The 21180-nt window shown below is 52.8% G+C and overlaps 1 protein-coding gene and 1 pseudogene across 3 annotated transcripts; one reads left to right on the top strand and one right to left on the bottom strand.

Annotated features, from left to right (window-relative positions):
- Window positions 1–1263: 1263 nt before the first annotated feature.
- Window positions 1264–9347, bottom strand: ASGR2 (asialoglycoprotein receptor 2). Of its 2 annotated transcripts, none has more exons than XM_079798119.1 (9): window positions 9197–9347; window positions 8712–8859; window positions 5264–5383; window positions 4945–5040; window positions 4377–4448; window positions 3895–3981; window positions 3664–3809; window positions 2049–2155; window positions 1264–1531 (listed from the first exon to the last, which is right to left on the bottom strand). In XM_079798119.1, the coding sequence occupies exons 2-9, from the start codon at window positions 8833–8835 to the stop codon at window positions 1507–1509; spliced, it is 777 nt and encodes a 258-aa protein (XP_079654245.1). In that variant the 5' UTR covers window positions 8836–8859; window positions 9197–9347; the 3' UTR covers window positions 1264–1506. The 2 variants fall into 2 exon arrangements, with proteins under 2 accessions (XP_079654245.1, XP_079654244.1); XM_079798118.1 differs by having other exon boundaries at window positions 1264–1643.
- Window positions 9348–14770: 5423 nt separating this feature from the next.
- On the top strand, window positions 14771–15291 carry LOC307115482 (inositol polyphosphate 1-phosphatase-like; annotated as a pseudogene). The gene is made up of 2 exons: window positions 14771–14867; window positions 15058–15291. The product of its transcript is annotated as an inositol polyphosphate 1-phosphatase-like (transcript).
- The last annotated feature ends 5889 nt before the right edge of the window (window positions 15292–21180 follow it).

Below are 21180 nucleotides of genomic sequence, written 5' to 3' on the forward strand. Positions count from 1 at the left end.
TTTTTAATGCCAATTCCTTATATTCCACAAGGAATGATTAACTAACATGGCACATCCATATTTTGGAATTCTCCACCCTTGCTAAGTTCCACGGGAATAGCAAAGATTGGATCAAAGTCCACAAGGCACGGGAAAGTGGGAAAAGCCGCTGGGTAGTGAAGTGCAGTATTGCAAATGTGCACATATGCAGGGCACACCCAACAGGAAACCTTTTATGTCAGCTTGACTGGGCCACAGGGTGCCTGGAAGTTGGGTCAGTGCTATTCTGGTGTGTCTGGGAGGGTGTTTTCCATGAGAGGAACATTTGAATGGGGAAAGCAGATTGCTCTCCCCAAGGGGGTGGGCCTCATCCCCCCAGTTGAAGCCCTGCACGAGCCAGAAGACTGAGAGTCCCAGAGAGTTCTTCCTGCCTGACCCCTCCAATGGGGACATTGGCCTCCTCCTGCCTTTGGACTCAGGGGAACATCACCCCTGGGTGTTTGGTCTGCTGCCTTTGTCATTCCGCCACCCATAGGCTCCCCTGGGCCTCCAGCTTGCCTGCTCACCGCAGGACTGGGGTCTTGTCAGCCTTCATAATCACAGGAGCCAATTCCCTGTAATAAATCTGTGTGTGTGTGTGTGTGTGTGTGTGTGTGTGTGTGTGTGTCTTTAAAACAGTTTTCACTAAGTGTAGATAGTACTTTTGTAATAGGAATAAAAGAAAAAGTTAGTTGCTTAAAGGCCCTTCTCAGATTGGCTCTGGGATGAACTCGGGGGGTGAAGGCTGCCCACGCGGACGTGTCGGGGACACCCTGTGCTGGAATCCGTCTAGATCTGTTTGGGTCAAAAAGAGGCAGCCACGCTGAACACAGCGGAAACGTGTGCCACCCGTCCCCTCTCTTAGCGAACGCTCTTCAGCGGCCTCGCGGCCCACGCCACAGCTCCCGGGCTGAGGGAGTGGGGTGCCCCGAAGCCTCTTCTGGAGGAGATGCCAATGCAGGGAAGGGGCCTCCTCCAGGCGCCCCTCGGGCTGTGGGCAGCCCCTCCAGCGGCCCAGCCAGCTCCTTCCCGCACCCCCAGCCCCCAGCCCCGGGCCTTCCCTGGATGCTCCTGCTCCAAGCTCTTCCCTCCCCTCCCTGATCCGGGTCCCTCAGGACTGGGGACCCAGGAGCAGCTGTCTAGGACTAAACTTTCTCCCAGACCCTCTGCGCCCCCTCTTCTTTGCGCCCTGCATTTCCCAGGTCCAAATAACCAGTCCACACAGAGTGTCAAGCATTGGTTTCTTCTTTTCCTACTCCACGGAGGAGGCTGCAAGTGACAATCCTCACAGTGAGTAGCAGAAGGAGGCGGGATCTGTGTCCCCGGGGTCTGAGATTCTTAAACCACTGTGTTCTATCTTCCCTCAACTCCTCCCCATGCCTCTGACTATTCTTCCAAATCCCCAGTAGAGAAGCTGGGAGCAGGGTAGGGGTGGGGTGCAGGTGGAGATCTGCTGGAGTCAGGGCTCCTAGCCGGTGATGTTGCGTGTCATCTCACACGCCCAGCGCTGCACCTGCAGGCAGAAATCGTCGTTCCAGCGCCCATCCTCCCGGACTTCGGCACAGTCTTCACTTCCGCCCTCCTCATGCCCCTGCCAGTTATTGGGTTCACCGAAGGCCCAGTTCCTAGGAATGCAGGACAGAGCTCAGACTCTGAGCACCCATCCCAGCACCCCTCACCCCACCTCGGAAAAGCACAGCCTTGCCCAGCCGTGTGGCTCTATGAACCACATTGAGCATTGGCCTATGAAGCAGAAGATCACGGTTTGATTCCCGGTCAGGGCACATGCCCAGGTTTCAGGCTGGGTCCCCAGTGTGGGACATGCAGGAGGCAGCCGATCAATGATTCTCTCTCATCATTGATGTTTCTATCTCTCTCTCCCTTTCCCTTCCTCTCTGAAATTAAAAAAAAAAAAAAAAGTACACCCTTGGAGGGTTCAGGGAACAGAAAGGAGCAGGTGGGAGGCTGGAGGGGAGAGGGCTGGGGAATTGGGTCCCTAAGGACGGGTGGGGCGGGGAGGAGGCGCTTACTTGTAGCTGTTCCCATAGTCTGTGCCGTCCACCCACTTCCAGGAGCCATCGCTCTCAGTGAGACCTATCCAGGTGTGAAAGGGGCTCGAGTGCTGTGCAATGAATTTCTGGAAAACAAGTGGGAATAGAGCGTCTAGTCCCTTGTGCTCCGTGCAGGCATTAGCTGTGGGCCTCAGCATGCCCCAGCCTGCCCTGCCCCAAGGTGAAGCATCAGCTCCCAGCAGAACTAGGTCCTCGCCGTTTCCTTGGTAACCTTAGCTATTGTTTCGAGATAATTTACTGGGCTAAAGCCCATGCTATGTGCTTCATGGATATCATTTTATTTAACCCTCAGAAGCTCTCTAATGCTTCTGACTTAAGGACCTCACGGTGGTTGGTAAAGCCCCAAAAGTCAGTGCAGTGCTGAGTTTGTGACGCTGCCCCCATCCCGCCCCCACCTCATTCTCAACCCCTGGTTGCTACCTGGACTGTAGTCCTCTCGGGATCCTGACTCCGGCCCCTGTGCCTGCTGCCCCCCGGAGCCGTCGATGTCACCTGCCCCTGAGGGCCTTCTGCCCTGCTCCTGCTTCTGTGTAGCTGTCACCTCCAGAGGTTCACCGGGTCCTGGGGCTTCCAATCGGACCCACTGCCCGGAGCCCCAGATGGCGCTGCAGGTCTCACCTGCCCCTGCCACCACCACACCACAACCCGGGCACCAGCGCTCACAGGGAAGAGCCAGCCTGTTAGAGTAGGCGGGGCCGTTGTTTAAGGAGGATAGTCGTGGCAACATTTGCTGAGTCTTTACTATGTGATGGGAATCCCGCCCACTCTGCTCCTCTCACCCAACTGGCCGCCACAGCCCAGGCAGCCACAGCGAGAAGGGCTCTCAGTGCCCCCGCGCTCTGCACCCAGTCCTGCCTCTAGTTGGTTCATCTTGTCTTGCGTTCTGTCTCCTGACCTGCTCCTCACCCGCTGCTCACCTGGCTCCTGCCCCTTTGCCCGAGCTCCTGGCTGTAATCCCCCACCTCTTAGATCAGGGGCTGCTCCACTGTGAACCGCCCGGGTCCTGCCAGCCTGCTGCTTCGGGACTCTTCCCCGGGTTAAAAAAAAAAAGTTAAAAAGTGGCCCCAGCCGGTTTGGCTCAGTGGATAGAGCATCAGCCTGCGGACTGAAGGGTCTCAGGTTCGATTCGGTCAAGGGCACATGCCCAGGTTGCAGGCTGGATCCCCAGCAGGGGGTGTACAGCAGGCAGCCGGTCAATGATTCTCTCTCATCATGGATGTTTCTATCTCTCTCTCCCTCTCCCTTCCTCTCTGAAATCAATAAAAAATATTTTTAAATAATAATAATAAAGCACCTGACCAGTGTGGCTCAGTGGTTGAGCGATGACCTATGAACCAGGAGGTCATGGTTTAATTCCCAGTCAGGGCACATGTCAGGGTTGTGGGCTTGATCCCCAGTGTGGGGCATGCAGGAGGCAGCCGATCAATGATTCTCTCTCATCATTGGTGTTTCCCTCTCTCTCTCCCTCTCGGAAATCAATACAAGTGTATTTTAATAATAACAATAAAGCACTGGACCCAGCGCCCAGGGTTTGCCTTCCAGGCGCCTCCTGCCTGGGGCGGGGCGGCTTCACCTGCTCCTCTCTGGAGTTGATGACGACCAGGTGGGCGTTCTGCAGCCGGCAGGACTGCTCAGCCTGCGGCCAGGTGGATCCAGAGCGAGAAAACCAGTAGCAGCTGCCGTCGTGCTCCAGCCAGCCGATGGGGCAGCATTCCGTGCCTGCAGGACGGAGCGGGCAGGGCGGTGAGTCCGCTGGAGGGGCAGGCGCGCTGGGCCTGGAGGCTCCCTGTCCCTGCCTCCCTACCGTTGCTTTGCAGGAAGGCCATCTGACAGGACAGGACGCGCACGTCGGCGGGGAAGTGCTTCAGGTGAAAGAGCAAGGTGGCGTGATCTAGGGGACAGAGCGACAGGCCGGATGTGGGCAGTGCGGGCGTCCCATCTACCGGCGCCCCACACAGGACACACACACATCACTCACACTCACACTCACATGCACAACACACGCATCACTCACCCCACACCCCATACACATCACTACTCACCCACACCCCACACACACATCACTCACACTCACACTCACGTGCACAACACACACATCACTCACCCCACACCCCATACACATCACTACTCACCCCACAGCCCACACACATCCCTCACCCCACACCACACACATCACTCACACTCACACCCATCCCTCACCCCACACGTCACTCACACTCACACTCACACACCGCACACCCCACACGTCACTCACACTCACACACCGCACACCAGGGGGTCTCAGACCTGCTCTCAGCTCCAGCTGCTGCTTCTCCAGCTTGGCTTCCAGAGATGTCACTTTGTCACTTGTGCTGCCTCCTGAGAGAGAGGAAAGCTGAACGGGCCTCCTCCGTTCCGCCTCTTAGCACCCTCCACGCTCACCCACTGGAGCACCAGCCCCCGTCACCTCACCTGGGTCCCCGGCTCTGCCCCCCGGCTCCCTGCGCGGCCACCTGGCTCTCTGAGGAGCAAACCTGCTCAGGCCGCTCCCCTGCCTGAAGCCCCTCCCTCGGTCCCCATATTCTCAAAACGAAGCCTCGCTTCACTCACACAGTTTGCTTCCGTGGCCTGGCCCTGCCCACCTCCTTGGCAGATTCGTTCTCTCCACCTGGCACTGACCCCCCTCCTCTTCACCTGCCTATCCATCCTTCAGGGTCCCTCAGCCCAGGGACCCGCTGGGGTACCTGCCCACACACCACAAACACCCCCTTTGCAGACCCCGCACTGGGCACCCACCTCGGAGTCCAGCCTGTGCTGCTAAGCGGGTGCCTCAACTACCCCACCACCGGCCCGCCCGGCCGGGGAGCGCCCTCACCGTGGAAGCTGAGCGTCCGGATCTCCGTGAGGGTGCTGGCGGAGAAGTTGCTGAAAGCGTCTTTTAGGGTCCAAAACTCCCTTTGCATCTGTGCTCCTTGTCAGGAGAGAGAGGGCACCGGGCAAAGTGGAGGGGGCTGTGCCCCAGGTGACAGCCTCATCACGGTCATGGCACCATCCCCCCCTCACCCCTCACCGTCCCAGCACTGCTCCTCACTGCCTCCAAGTCTTCCCCTGCTGTAGCTCTCACTGCCCCCCGCACTGCCCCCCGCACTGCCCCCCCCATCACGGCCCATCCCACTGGCCTCTGCGATCCTCACTCTGGGACCCGATCACGCAGACGGCCACCAGCAGCAGGACGTTGAAGCCCAGGACCAGCAGGCTGAGCCAGAGGCTGGAGCAGAGAGTCTGCAGCAGAGGGGGCTGGGGAGGGGGCGCTCCTGCGAGGGAAAGGGTGTCAGGAGGCGGGCTGTCCAGAGCCCACCTAATGGGAGCACCCAGGGGAGCCGAAGTCTCAGGAAGTACAGCCCAGGTGGGTGGGAGGACTATGGGCTTTGACCCCGGCGTTTCAGCATTGCACACACATGCATTTGCACACTGGCACCCACATGAACACATGCATATGCACACACCTACACGTGCATGCAACACACCTGCACATGACACCAATAGTCACATCATTGGTGTGTAAAGGCCCAATGTTAGGCCCAGGGACCTAGGGAACAGGCCCGGTGTTCCTAAAATCCATGCCTGGGCTCCTCAAGCAAGTCTGAAACTGGAACCACCACCACCCAGTTCCCCTCGTCATTCCCCCACGGTCCAGTCACAGACCACTCCCCACGGGCTGCTGTCCAAGTCCCGTCCTCTCTCATCTTTCACCCTTAGAGCCTCCTTCCCCACGTCTCTCTGCCCTTCCACCCCAGTAACCCTTGTTCCTCCACTATAAACTCTCCCCTTAGCCCTCAGTCCCCTCACAGAAACCTCTCCCTCCCCTTGGTCAAGCTGAATCCTGAAAACACACACACACACTTTTCATTTCACTCTCACGCTCACTACTGATCCTCCTTGGCTGGGCCTCTGACTGCTCTCTCTAATGCTGTCCATTTAGTGGGCCCTTGACCTCTTCCCAGCCTGACCTACGGCCTATAAACCCTCAACTCTGGGTCGGCTCAACAACCTGTCTCCGCACCTCTGCACGGACACCAGACCACCCGTGGCTGAGTCCCACTGTGCCACCAACCAGCTCCGAGGTCAGAGGCAAGTCATTCAACCTCTTGGCGCCTCCGCTTCCTTGTGTCCACTTTCACAATCTAACCGTCCAACTCACAGAAACAGGGTGGGATGGTGGTTGCCAGGGGCTGGGGATGGGGAATCGGGAGTTGCTGTTCAGCGGGTGCAAAGTTACGTTTACACAAGACGTGTGAGTTCTAGAGATCTGCTTACAACACTGTGCCTAGTTAACAAAGAAGTGTGGTGCACTTTAAATTTTGTTGAAGGGTCCATCCCAATCATGTGTTCTTACCACAATGGAAAAAAAAGTGGGTAAGAACAGCAGCTACCTGATCGGGTTGTTCTGAGCGTGAAATGGGTGTAAACGTGTGAAGTGCTGCGTGGGCAAGCTGGAACATAAAAGAAAGGGTCTGCCCAACATGGAGTAATAAGGACGAGATGGGCCCTCCTCCCAGAGACACCAATACAAGAAACAGCTAACTGGAAGAAACAGCCACTTTCAAGGCACCGGCCTTCAAGCAACACAGAGCAATGGTCCCTGGGAGACAGGAGGCGAACAAGATGAGGCCTATGACTGTCCCAGCCTGTGCTGGGAGGAAGATTTCAGGCCACGGGGCAGGGAGGGGCAGTCCAAGCAGAGTCCAGCAGACTCCCCCAGTTGAAGAGACGGGGCCAAGAGTCTAAGGAGACCGGGGTCGTTAGACATCACAGGACAAAGTATCAGGGGAGAGAGCTGCACAGAGCAGTCCAGAGATCTGTGTAGTGTTCCCTTCAAGCAATCGGCAGCAAACAAAACCACCCAAGACCAGGCAAACACAATCTGCAAGGATCAGGGAGCAGTGCCTGGCACTCATACAGGGCCAGGAACAGCGCCTGCTCCCACATCACCTACCAGGCACTGGGTAGCGGACCCAAGAAGCCCTTGCCCCGACCATGCTCCAGACCCACCTAACAAGTCATAAACGCAACACCCAGAAGGACCAAAGTGATCCAAGTCACTTAACTACATCCCAGAATAAAGCTCAAGAATATTTAGAGGAATACAAATACATATCCCGCACAAAACTGGTAGAATCACAATGTCTGGTGTCCGATCAAAGATTCCTAGACATACAAAGAAGCAGGAAAACACGTTTTGTAACAAGGAGGTTAATAAATCTATCAAAACTGACCCAGAAGTGACACAGGTGTTAGAATTAGCAGACAGGACATTAAAACAAATATTGTAACTGTGCTCCATATGTTCAAAAAATTAAGTAGAATATCAAGGAGGATATTTAAAAGGCCCATGTTGAACTTCTAGACATAAAAACTACAATGTACGAGATAAAAAATACATTGGGTGGAATTAATGAAAGATTAGACATACATAAGGAAAGATTTGTAAACTTTAAGATATAGCAATAAAACTATATAAAGAAACACCGAGAGAAAAAATAATTTTTTAAAAGTGGAAATTGCATCAGTGAACTGTGTGTCCACTAATAGATGCAGAATTGGAGTCATTGAAGGAAAGGGGAGGAGGGTGGGGGAGACACTGGCCAAAATGTTTCCAAATTTGCTGAAAACAGGCATATAAGGTGCTTGGAGAGAGGGAGAGGATGGCCGGTAGGCAGGAGGCCGATGTCAGCTCACCTGCCCACTGACGCTTGCACCACCTCAGTGGTGCCCTGCAGCGTCTCCATCGGGCCTGTTGGGTGAGTGCCTTCTCCCATGAAACCCCAAATCTGGACTGTCTCCAGACCACCTGCTTAAACGCTGAACCCTCTCACCTTCGGAAGATGCAACAATACCCCAAATCATTTTTGAGTGTTCACGGCATACCAGGTATCACGTGGGCATTGGCAATGCAGAGGGAGTGAGGCGGATGTGGCCTCCGCCTACTGCCAAGCCTTCAGTAGGAATGCCTGTGCCTCCTCCTGCCCCTGCCCTGCCCAGCTCCCACCGGCAATGGCACCAGCCTCCGCAGTCTGCCAGCCTCAGGAATGAGGGGTTTCTCCTCCTGGCCCAGGCCAACCAGATCCTCTCCCTGAGCTCCAAGCCCCAGCCCCTCCTGTCTCCACAGAGCCTCACTCTATCACCAGCACCCACACACCTGACACACACACCCACCCCAACCTCTGGCTCCAGCCCTTCAGCCTAGAAAGATCAAGGGAGGAGTGTTGGGGAGAGTTGGAATGTTCCAGAATAGCTCTGTGTCCATTGCCCCACCTACCCATCCCCACACCCTCCCGCATACACAGACACTCTCCTGGCTGAATGGGCTTCCCTTGCACACAGCACATGTCAGAAGGAAGAGGGGAGGAAGTCATCTCCAGCTCCCACTCACTCCCTCACCTCTGGGCACGCACCCTTTCCTGGGGTCCTGAGGGTGGAGAGGAAGGTGAGGGCAGGGGGTAAACAGAGGTGTGGGCACCACACACCTACACACGTGGAGGGGCCTGGCCCTGCCCACGGAGTGAATGTGACAGAGACCTCAGAGAGACAGCAGTCAGGAGCGAGAGAGGTGAAGCAGGGCCCCAGAAACTGGGTACTTGCCTTTCCAAAATGCATCTGCTCTCCTGGGACTGTGTCCATGAGTGCCTGGCCCCTCACCCCTACCCAGCTGGTGGTCATTTTCCTCGGGGTCCAGCTGCTGGATGTCTTGGAAGTCCTTCTCCATGCTGGGTCCAGGGCAGAGCTGCACCTGGGGTTGAGTCGAGGCTGCTCTCAGGGCTGGGGCTGAGTTCGGGGCTGATGTTGGTGCTAAGATGCTAATTCAGGTGGAGGCGGGTGATGGGGTTGGAAGCAGGGTGAGAATAGATCGAGGAGACAGCTTGGGTTGGGTCTGAGGTTGGAGGTGAGTTTGGGGCTGAAATACAGCCAGTCCTGTCCCCTCTCCGATGATTGCTTAGGCTGTGGCATGGCCATGGGGGAGCCTTCGCTCCACACACTCATCTTCCCATCCGGCCCCCCACAGCTCCTCAACTACGGTCTCAATACCAAACATCCCCAGTCCCACCTGCCTCCCCAACCTTGGTTACCTGCTAAAGGTGTGGAGGGCTTACTCCCGGTTCCGCGGGCAGCCCAGGCCCCAAGGCTAAGGAGGAGCTGGAGCCAGGAGAAGTGGGGCAGGTGGTGCTAGCAGGACAGAGGGGAGGGGGCTGGTCCAGGTGAGGGCCCTGAGCCCGTGTGTCTGAATGTCCAAGTGGCTGTAACCTGGCATCTCCTGACCCCAGGACTTTGGACAGTAAACAGAAGTGGAATGGAGTTGGGAGGCAGGCAAAGCATGGTGGGGGCTGGGGCAGGACTGTCTCTGTTCTTTCTAGAGAAAGGGTCTCCTGGTCTGTCCCCCTCACCCCGATGAGCCAGTCACCGTGGACCTCATTGCACAGATTGGAAGGGAGGCCAGGCCAGGAGGGTGCAAGTGCAGTTCAGGGTTTCCCCTCACCCCACGCCCTTTCACTTCCTGCCTCTGAATTTCCCAGAATTGTTGGTGTCTCTAAACACCCTGACCAGGATCAGAGGGGCCAGTTCTCTGTTCTTGCCCAATCTGGCATCGGAGCCCAGGCCCAGCTTCCCGGGCTCAGCCCAGGCTCCCTGAGCTGGGCTGACAAGCTCCCCCCATTGGGGACTGACACCATGGAGGACCAGATGTGCAGTGGGAGGAGGTGTTAGGGGCAGAAATAGAATATTGGGGGCCAGCTACAATGATAAGAAATACTAGTCATGCTCTGTTAACCAGGGTGGTTCTGTTCTGCTTAGAGAAAGAGCATTCTAAGCTGGCTGGGAGTTGTACGCCCTGGCACATGGGAGCTAACATGGGATTGCAGTCCATCCACCTGTCCTGAGAACTGCCTGTCATTATGGAAAGATTCACAACCTCGTGGCTGAAACAATTTAGTCCTGGAGGCCCCAGCTCTTTACAACCTCCACCCCTATTGCCTGTAATCTGGTCCCAGGGAACCTGGAGGCACCTGCCCTCTGCGACCCCACTCCAGCCCACATGACTTATAACCTGTAATGATTATCCCGGGCCTACTCTCTCATGCCTCGAATTCCTACTTTCCCACGTAATCTTTGTCCTTCTACCCTATATAAGCAGCCGGCTTATGGTGGGGGGAGAGCAGATTTTTGTGGGTGACCTGCTGCTCTCTCATACTGCCGGCAGTATTGGAATGAACGATCATATCTGATTCATCCCTGTCGCTGCTGAATTCGCTCAAGTAGCGACAGGCAGCCTGGACCCCGTGGTTGTCCGGTTACAGAGGGAGGACTGGGCAGAAGGAAGCCCTCCTGGGGCAGGAGGTGTGCCACCCCAGCGAGCCCCTGGCATGGCCCTGGCAACACAAACCTTCGTCCTCACTCCCAGCCAGTTTCTCCTGTAACTCTCACAACACAGCACCTCGGGGGAGAAAATTGCCACCAAAAATTAGCCTCGGGGAGATTAAGTGACTTGCCTTGGGTGGAGGAACAGAGGGGAGGGAAATGGGAAGCAGAGCATAAGAGAGGGGTCTTCACAGTCTTATGAGGAGGGTGGGCTCCGTGGGCTGAGGAACGTCAGTAATCACTACACTCACACTAACAATAGTCTGGGGAAGAAAACACGGTCTGATTTTCAGACCCTCTCCCACCTGGGCTGCTTATAAAGTAGCCCGTGGTGCCTGGTGCTGAAAATGAGTGGAGACAGAAGCCTGTGCTTTCCTTCTGTCTGTCTGTGTGTTTTTTAGTTGACATTTAACATTGTACTGTCTCAGGTGTACAGCCTGTGCATTTTTTGTGGTAACTTCCTGACACGCATGGGAAGTAGCCACTTGGTTCGATATCATGACTTTTCTATGAAGCCACCAGGGCAGTGGTGGCTGCTGTGCTCTTTGACTGTCACCCACAGTAAGAGATGCGTTCTACAACGTGATCCAGGACACACACGCAAGCACCTGCACACACGGGCATATTTGTAGGTTTCGCTGGTTTCTGAATCCCCAGTGCCTGGCACATAGTAGGTGCTCAGCAGGTGTTTATTGAATGAACAAGTGATTGAATGAATGCATTTGTAGATGTACTGTTGACATGAAAGTTTCATAAAGCAATGCTTACCTTACTACTTGCATTCTATTTCTTTTCTTAATAGTCTTTATGATCTTTTTTAAAATATTTTTTATTGATTTTAGGAAGAGAGGAAGGGAGAGAGAGAGAGAGAGAGAAACATCGATCCGTTGCCTCCCATATGCACCCGGGGATTGAACCTGCAACCTGGGCCTGTGCCCTGCCCAGGAATTGAAATGGCCACCTTCTGGGGTATGAAATGACGCTCAACCAACTGAGCCACACCGGCCAGAACTACTTGCATTCTATTTCATGACAACTAAATTGAGTTTCCTGATCCATTAACCAGTCACAAATCAAAGTTTGAAAAACACTGTCATGAAGCCCTACTTTTGCCAGGGACGTGGTTTCAGTTCTGAGATATAAGCAAGAACTCAGCAAATAGATTGTCAGCTGCATGTCCAGGTTCACCAACTGCCATCCAGGGACAGAGGGAGTCTCACTGGCCACCCACCTCGACTGAATAAATTCCAAGTTTCAAGGTACAACTCCCTCCTGGCACTGGCGGGATAGGACAGAACACGAGAGATACCCACTGCGTCCTATTCTTTCTAACTATCTGAAAGTCAACATTTTAATTTGCCAACACCTGACATATACTTGGACTATTTCTTATGTTTCCACTTTGACTCATTACTTTTATGTTAGGGTTTTTCTGATTTGGGTTATTGTGGAGAGCAGATACGGTGTTTGGACAGGTTCAAGCCTTGGACTAATGAGAGGGCACAGTCCTCTCATGGCCACGTGCAAGTCTCAGCCTGGAGGACGGAGCCCTCCCAGCACAATTAGAGCCAACAGCTATAGTTGTAAGCTTGAACCTATGGTCCAAACACGTGGCCCCACGTGCCTAAGTGATATAGGCTGCAAGTAAGCAAAGCTTGATCAGGTGCATGTGATTGAGTAGATTCGAAACCCAGGAGAATGTTGTAAACATCTTGACCACGCCCTTACTTTGCCTCGTGGCATCTGGCTATAAAATAAAGACACGGCTCGTAGTCCGTGGCGCTGTCTCTCTTCATCAGAGAGGGCAGCTTCCCACCAAGATTCAGCTTTCCTTCTCTTCTCTGTCTTTTCTAATCCTTCACTGCCCCCACTCAGGGTCACTGAACCTGGCTGAGCTGGCGTGGCACATAAGGCGCCCTGGGGCTGAGTATGCCATGGCCGTGCCAGCCCACCACAGTTATAAAGTTCTGTTTTGTGTGGTTGATTTGGGGTTTTTTTGGGGGGTTTTTTTGGGGGGTGGGTGTGTGTGTTGGGGGGGGGGGGTTGTGTACCTAAGGCACAGAAAGTGAGGTTAGTCAATTTCTGAGTTCATGACACCCAGTCTTCTTCTGAGATCTGGGCAAAACCTTCTCTTGTCTTGTATAATACTCTCCCTCCTGCACTCTGCTTCCCCACACCAATTCCTCCCCTCTCCACAGGCAACCAAAGCGGTGTGTTTACTATGTACGGCAGCCTCCAAAGATGGCAGCCATCAACTTCTCCCTTCACTGTGTGTGCAAGTCAGACTACCCATCCAGAGGTAGAATCCATTCCCCTCGCCTTGGGTCCAGGCTGACCATGTGACTTGCTTTGACCAATAGGAAGTGCTTGAAGCCACACTCTGCCTAGCCTTTAAGAGACCTGGAAGGTTCAGTTTTCATTCTTGGAAGCCAGACACCATGCTATAAGGAAGTCCAGCTATTAGGCTAGAGAGAGAGAGGTCATGGAGAAGCCTGGGTTGGGAGACTGGGCTGCGGCGGGGAGGTTAAGACACAATATGGAGAGAAAGAGAGAGGGAGAGAGACCACACAGAGGAGCACGAGGCCCCCAACATGTGAGCAAAGCCTTCTGGGAGCTTCCAGAGCAGCACAGCCAATGGCTGGATGCATTCAAGCATATAACATAGCCAACACCACATGGTCCACTGACCTTTCTGTGTGACTGTATTTGGAGATGAGGCCTTTAAGGAAGTAATTAAGGTTAAACAGGTCATAAGGGTGGGGCCCTAATCCAATAGAGTTGATGTCCTTACAAGAAGAGGAAAAGACATCAGGAGTGCCCACACGGAGGAGAGACCATGTGAGGACACAGAGAGAAGACAGCTGCTTACAAGCCAGAAAGAGTGGTCTCACCTTATACTTGGACTTCTAGCTTTCAGAACTACAAAAAAAATAAATGTCTGCTCTTTAAGCCTCCCATTCTGTGGTATTCTGTTATGGCAGCTCAAGCAAACTAATGCACTCAGGCAAAAAGACAACATTTTTAAATTGGACATATGAAAAGATACAGCAAGTCAAAAGATGGAAATAAATCAGGTAAATGATCCTCTTGAAATAGAGTTAACTGCTCCAGGCTGGTGTGGTTCAGTGGCTAAGTATCGACCCATGAACCAGGAGGTCACGATTCGATTCCCCGTCAGGGCACATTCCGGGTTGCAGGCTCAGTCCCCAGTAGGGGGTGTGCAGGAGGCAGTGGATCAATTATTTTCTCTCATCATTGCTGTTTCAATCTCTCTCTCCCTCTCCCTTCTTTTCTGAAATCAATAAAAAATATTTTTTAATTTCTTTATTGATTAAGTTTTACATAGGTGTCCTTATCCCCCCAAAAAAAATTTTTTTTAAGAAATAGACTTAGCAATAAACAGGGCAAAGTTTTTAAAATATCCTGGATAGTTTATTTGCTAAATGAATGAATCTTGCTTCTACAAAACAAGAGCAGGAAATCACACCAAAGGAACAACTGATAACAGAAGAACAATTTGGGGTGTAACATGATGGTGGATAATTTCAAACATGATGGAGTATGTGAAGAGCCCATTGGTAATAGCAGGAAACGGAATCAGTGATGTAGATAGAAATGGTAAATTTTCCCCAAACTCAAAGCTAAAGGAAAAAGGTTGTGCAGCCATGTTCGTAGCAGTATTCACAATAGCCAACGGGTGGAAGCAGCCCAAGTGGTCAGTGATGGATGACGGGATAGGCAAAATGAGCTGCCTATGGAATGGGATATTACTCAGCCTTAAAAAGAAGGGAAGTCTGCCGGCCAGGGGCTCAGTGGTTGAATGTCAACCTATGAACCAGGAGGTCACGACTCGATTCCCAGTCGGGGCACATGCCCGGGTTGTAGGCTTGAGCCCCAGTGTGGGGCGTGCGGGAGGCAGCCAAACAATTATTAATCATTGATGTTTCTCTCTCTCCCTTCCTCTCTGAAATCAATTTAAAAAAAAATTTTTAAGAAGGAAATTCTGACACATGCTACAATATAGATAAACCTAAACAACGTTATGTTAAGTAAAATAAGCCAGTCACAAAAAGACAAACACTGTACGTTCCCATTCATATGAGGTACCGAGAGTGGTCCCATTCACAGACAGAAGTAGGAGTTGGGGAGGTGAATATAGGGAGTCACATTTAATGGGGATACCGTTTCAGGTTAGCAAGATAAAAAAAAAGTTCCGGAGATGGGTGGCAGTGACAGTCGCGCATATTTATACTTAATGCCATCCAACTGTTCACTTAAAAACTGTCTAAATGGTTATAGAACAGAATATGGAGGACACGTTTCCAGGCGTGGAAAAAAGTTTTTGGAGAAGAATCCAATGAGTTTACTAATGATTTGGGAGAAAAGGTTATCTTGAGACTGTGTCCAACCAAGGAAGGAACAGTAGAGCTTCTTAGCGAAGTCCGTAAGGGTAACACGTGGCACCTGCAGCGTTAGCCAAGGCTGCACATCGGTGGCGCCTTTACTGACCCAACTGTGGATTCGACAGAGGTCACCCTTCCACGGGACATGTTGGGAATTTGGGTGGATCCCATAGAGTCAACTTATCAGGATGTACAAGGTTCCGCTGACACTCAATCCATCGAGGAATCTTCCCCATGGACTTCAGTGCGTCACCATTTTAATCGGTGTCTGTGACATACAGACAGGGGTGCCCCTGAAGGGAGCCATCAACCAACCTTTCCTAAGACCTCAACACCCTCAGACGGAAAGGACGGTGCTACTGGGCCTTTCTTACATGGGAACCAACATCTATTCATTTCATCTCTGAAAGAAATGGCGTGAGCCCTGGCCAGTTTGGCTCAGTGGATAGAGCTTCAGCCTGCGGACTGAAGGGTCCCAGGTTTGATTCCCGTCAAGGACACATGCCTGGGTTTCTGGCTCGATCCCCAGTAGGGGGCGTGCAGGAGGCAGCCAATTGATGATTCTCTCTCATCATTGATGTTTCTATCTCTCACTCCCACTCTCTTCCTCTATGAAGTCAATATATATATATATATATATATATATATATATATATATATATATATTTTTTTTTTTTTTTAAGAGAAAAGAAATGGCAGTGAACCTCGGGGCCAACTGGCTGAAAACACCAGCTCCGAGGCTGAATTCTCTCCCCGTTTTTCAGCTGTCATAGCACAAGTGAAAGGAGCCTATTGAAGCGTCATTGTCACGTGTGTGTGTGTGTGTGTGTGTGTGTGTAGACTGCATACTGCGGGCAGCTGGGGCTGGTTACAAGCGCAGGTGTGTTGCCCCAGGCCTGTGGACCTTTACATCCTTGCAGAAGATGCCACTTTCAAACGGGGCTCCTATGCTGCTCCTGCCACACTCGGGCCAGGGCGGGGGGGTGGGGGGCAGACTTTAAAGAACGCTGGGAGGGACATCCAGACGCGGGGCTTCATTTGGCACAGCTGGCGTACCACGGGGCAAACGGAGGCACAGGGCGCGGATGGCTGGGCCGGCAGGGAGGCCTAACTGCACACAGATCGAGCGAGCAGCTGGCGACGTTCCCGTGCCTCCTTAGCCCACACCTTGTGCCTGCGGGTACACACACATAGGTGAAGCTTAAAAATGAGTTTTTAAAGTTATTTTAACAAACTGACTACTAATTTTTTTAAACAAAGTTATAGTAAATAGTCTTTTCTGTTTAAAGACTACACACATCAAAAATTCACTACACACATCAAAAATTCACCTTGAAAAGAAAGTTTGCATGCCAGGGGCTGGACTCCCGGGTCACTGTCTAGAAGAACGCACCACCCATGCCAAGAACACTGCAGTAGAGCCCACCCTCACTCCACTCTTGCCAAGCAAATACACTGGGCAGAACATTCCTCCGGTGCCAGCCTAGGAGGCTGAGAAGGTGGGTGTCCATCCTGGCCAACTCGTTCCCACACCAGGAGACTCTGTTTCCGTCACCACCAAGCTGCCCCTCCCCCCTTCTCCACTCTCTTTCTCCATAGCCCCGGTCAGCATCTCACGTATCATGCATTTGGGTCTGGTTACTCTCTTCCTGCGCATGCGGGAATGCAGGCTCATCGAGAGCAGGCCTTGTCTCATTCAGGCCTGGCTCCCCAGGTCTGGGTCAGTACTTGCACACGGTCTGCTTCCGATACCAGTAAGTACGGATTGCATGAGTGAATGGATGGCCGTGTCTCTCTCCCTGTCTGCGCTCCAGCTCTTTGAACTCAGGAACTACCTTCCTCGCCACTCAATCTCCATGCCCAGCACCATGCCCCCCAAAAAGCAAGGAAAGGGGAGAGCCCAACCTCTGTATGAGTGACTCCCTGTCTGAAGGCATATGGAGAAGCCCATGGCTCTTGGAGTCAAACACAAGTTGGAGTTCTGGTCCTGCCGCTTACTGGCTGTAAGTGAACCATGGACAAGCTACTTAAGATCTCGGAGCTTCCGTTTCTTCAGTGGAAAGGGGTATGGTCATAACACCTGCCTTGTGTTGTCCTGTGGGGATTAAATGCATTCGTGGAAGAAAAGGTATCTAACCCTGAGCCTGTCCACAGAGCCCATCTCATCGTAGGTGCTCGATAAAAACCCATTCCCTTCCCCCTGGTCTTCAGGGGTCCACCTGCGTCCACTCCCTGGAGGAGATGCCACAACAGGAACTGGGGAGCCTGGAAGCATCTGGGACCCAGAGGAGAGCCCCCGCTTCCTGTGGCTCAGGCAGGGGGTGGGAGAGAAGAACGGGTCCCTGGCTGGGCATCCAGAGACAACCAAGAAGTTGGACAGGAAGTGAAAGGAGGCATGAGGCAAAGGGGAAACAGCAGCTTCATCCCTGGCTCCTTCTGGACGGTCCACACACTCCTGCGTCACAAAATGAGGAACCAGGAGAGCCAACAGGAAGGGACAAGGGGGGAGACTCACCAAGGAGGAGGAGAGTCAAAACGGCCCCATCTGGGCAGAGCCACACACACACACACACACACACACACACACACACACACACACTCACTCACTCACCCCGATCTTACAAGCCCCGTTACCCTGCTCTCACCGGGCTAGGCCCTGGCCACTGGCTATGCTGGCTGCAGGTCTGTGTCTGCGCCTGCAGCCCGTGACAGGCCTCATTCTCCCTGCCTGGCTTACCCGCTCCATGTCACCCAAGACTTTCGGGAGCGGCGGGGGGGACACACTATGCTGAGAGGACAAGCATGCGCTTAAAGTTCACAAGGGCACTGGGAAGCAGGAATGGTTCAAATTGGCAGCCATGGTGGGGGTACTGGAGACGTGAAATGCCAATGAGGATGTGAGAAGGGTGCCGATCGGGAACCTTCCTCCGAGTCTCTAAGCCACGTTGCTTTCTGCCTCCTGGACATGACTGCAAGTTCTCTGAGGCCAAACACAAGCACTGGTGATGGACTCAGACGCCCACTGTGTGCCGCCCAGGGCTTGTGCCAGGGGGACAGAAATGAACAGGGGCTGCTCCCTCAAGACCACAGATGAGAGGGAAACACGGATTCATACACAGCACAAGCTCAGGGTGAAGGGGGGTACTTGGGGGGGGTACTTTCTGGAGAAGATGGCGGCTCAGCTGCCCTTGGAGGAACCTCAGCCTGGAGCCTCACCGCCCCCCCCCCCCCCCCCCCGCCAAGGTCAGAGGAGAGTCAACTCTGGGAGATCCACTTGCCGTACCATAGAGCGTTTATTTTAATACACTTCTGTTTTTAATATAAAAATAATTTTAAATTAAATATTACTGATTTGAGCCCTATTTGGTTTGGCTCAGTGGATAGAGTGTTGGCCTGCAGAGCAAAAGGCCCCCGGTTTGATTCTGGTCAAGGGCATGTACCTCAGCTGCAGGCTCCTCCCCAGCCTAGGCCCTGGTCAGGGCGGATGCAGGAAGCAACAAATCGATGTGTTTCTTTCACATCGATGTTCCTCTCTGTCTTTCCCTCTCTCTTCCACGCTCCCTAAAAATTGATGCAAAAAAATCCTTGGGTGAGGATTTAAAATATACACTGAGTGGCCAGATTATTATGATCTCTGAATGCATAATAATCTGGCCACTCTGTGTGTGTGTGTGTGTGTGTGTGTGTGTGTGTGTGTGTGTGTGTATTAGAGGCCCGGTGCATGAATTCGTGCATGGGTGGGGTCTGGCCAGCCTGGCCAGGGGGAGGGGACATGGGAGGTTGGCCGGCCTGCCTGCTGGTTGAACTCCTGGTCGAGGGGACAATTTGCATATTAGCCTTTTATTATATAGGATATACACTGAGTGGCCAGATTATTATGCGTTCAGAGATCATAATAATCTGGCCACTCAGTGTCTATATATTACTGAGTTGAAATGGACTTTCCAGGGAAAAATGCATTGATACATGACCAAGCAATGACATAATTACACTAGTTTAACGCATTGAAAGCTTGTTGTGTGCCAGGCTTTGGACAACATGCTCTATCTCCACTACCTGAGTTGAGCTTAATAATAGCCTCTGGAGAAGGTACCGCTATTATCCCCACTTTACAGAGAGCAAACTAAGGCATAGAGAAGTTAAATAACATCTCTCAAGCTGCAGGACACTCCTTGTAGCCCCCAGACCACAAGCTGTTTGGCTCTCTTTATTCCTTCACACAAGCTTCTCACTGTCCTGGAATCCCAGCCCAGGCACCATCTCTCCCTCCCCCAGGAGGCCTTCCCTGACTCCCCACGTGGAGCTCACCATCCCCTCCTCAGCGCCCACCATCCCTCCTCAGCGCCACTCTGCCATTGTTTCGGGGTGCTGTCTGTCTCCCCTGCTGCACCCTGACACCCTCCTGGCAGGAACCGTGACTTCGTCACCTCCGTGTCCCTCACACCCTGCACAGAGCCTGGTACACAGCTGCCTGGGTTCCCCTTTTGCTTTTAACGTCTAGATAGAGGACAGCTAGCATTTTGGTATAAACATTTGAATAGTCTGAGGAAATAATTTATCAAGAAGCACGCAACACTGGATTCTTCTATCAGCTTTATAGTCCTTTGCGTCTTCTCACTCACTCGGCCCTGCTAGGGCCAAGTTGAAGCTGCTGTGGAGAAGGGGGAGGCAGAATTTCAGCCGAAGAGGTCTCTGCAGCTTCATCTCGCCTGCTCCCCCCTGGCCCCAGCACCTGCCACGCATGCCTGGTTCATCGGTTGAGCCTTAGTGTCCTCGAGGGCCCAGGCTGCAGGGGAAAGGGACCGTTCCCGTCTTGCTCAGTGCTGTGTCCAATTAGAAGAGCTTAGGCACATAGTAGGCTCTCGAGAAATGTTAGTTGTTTCAACAACTTTTTTTTAAGAAATAATGTTTAAAATTATTGTGGTTAAAAAAACGTTGAAGGATGTGAAGCAGCGGAAACTCTCCGCCATGCTGGTGGGAGCGCAAAGGGTGCAGCCTTTGGAAAGCTGCTTGGCAGGGTCTACAGCCCTGGCCACATGACCCAGGAATCCCAGTCCTAGGGGTGCACCCGACAGAAACCATCCATGTGCTCACCAAAATACATGTACCGTGTTCTAGCAGCAGTCCTCATAGGAGACAAAGCTGGGGAGCCACCCTGATGCCCCTCAGCAGTAGAGTGACTAAACGAAGTGGGGTATAGTCCCATGACAGGACACTGTACAGCCAGGAGGGTGAACCATCCACAACCGTGTGCAACGATTCGGATGAACCTCACAGACGATCGTGAGTGAAAGAACCACATGCATGGTTCCATTTGCTTAAGTATGAAAACAGACAAAACTAACCTATCCTGTCAGAAGTCAGAGAGAGAGAGAGAGAGAGAGAGAGAGAGAGAGAGAGAGAGAGAGAGAGAGAGAGAGCCATGACTGGAGGGGGTACAGTACAGCCCTGGGTGCTGATAATGTTCTTTCTCGATCAAATTTCTGGTTGCCTGTGTGTGTTTGGTTTGTGAAATCTGGCCTGTGCAGACAACAGAAAACATGTATATGTGTTGGTCTCTGGCACGAGCTCCTAAATACCCTGCATATTCCTCAGAGGTAAGAGCACTAGGAGCAGCTCTTGTTCTAATGAGGTGACTGTGGGCTCCTGGGTGGCTGCTGGATGGGGGCTGATCACCAGAAAGACCAGGCCACGATCAGGGGCATTTTTAGCTCACACCCCACCCCCCCATTCTCCGGAGAGGGAAGAAGGGCTGGAAACGGAGTTAATAATTGGCCATGCCTGAGTGATGAAGCCTCCATAAAATCCCAATAGTAAGCGGTTGGGAGAGCTTCCAGATGGGCAACACATGCACATACCAGAGGGTGACACACCTCCACTCCACAGGGGCAGAGGGCCCGCACTTGGGATATGCTTCCAGACCACCTCGCCCTTTCTGTCTTCTCTTCTGACTATTCGTCTGCATCCTTTATCATATCCTTTAATAAACTGGTAAACGTGTTTCTGTAAATTCTGGGAGCAGCTCTATCAAATTAATTGAACCCAGGGAAGGGGTCATGGAAACCTTTGATCTATAGCTGGTCAGTCAGAAGCACAGGTGATACTGGGCTGTCGATTGGCAAGGGTGGGGGCAGTCTTGTGGGACTGAGCCCTTAACCTGTGGGCTCCGACGCCAACGCTAGGTAGATAGTGTTAGAAATGAGTTAAATTGCAGGATGCCCAGAGAATTGCTTGTTGTGGGGCGGGGGGGGGGGGGGGGGGCGGGCAGGGGTCCATACTTTTGGTGACCAGAAGTG

The sequence above is a fragment of the Cnephaeus nilssonii genome, assembly GCF_951640355.1.
Source record: "Cnephaeus nilssonii genome assembly, chromosome: 19".
Lineage (NCBI taxonomy): Eukaryota > Metazoa > Chordata > Mammalia > Chiroptera > Vespertilionidae > Cnephaeus > Cnephaeus nilssonii.

Excerpts from the sequence above, each read along its gene's own strand:
- ASGR2 (XM_079798118.1), bottom strand. The coding sequence starts at position 8,835 with ATGGAGAAGGACTTCCAAGACATCCAGCAGCTGGACCCCGAGGAAAAT. Across the intron at positions 5,041-5,263 it reads CTGCGTGATCGGGTCCCAGA|GAGCACAGATGCAAAGGGAG; the intron begins GTGAGGATCGCA and ends TCTCCTGACAAG. Across the intron at positions 3,982-4,376 it reads GCAGCTGGAGCTGAGAGCAG|ATCACGCCACCTTGCTCTTT; the intron begins GTCTGAGACCCC and ends TCTGTCCCCTAG.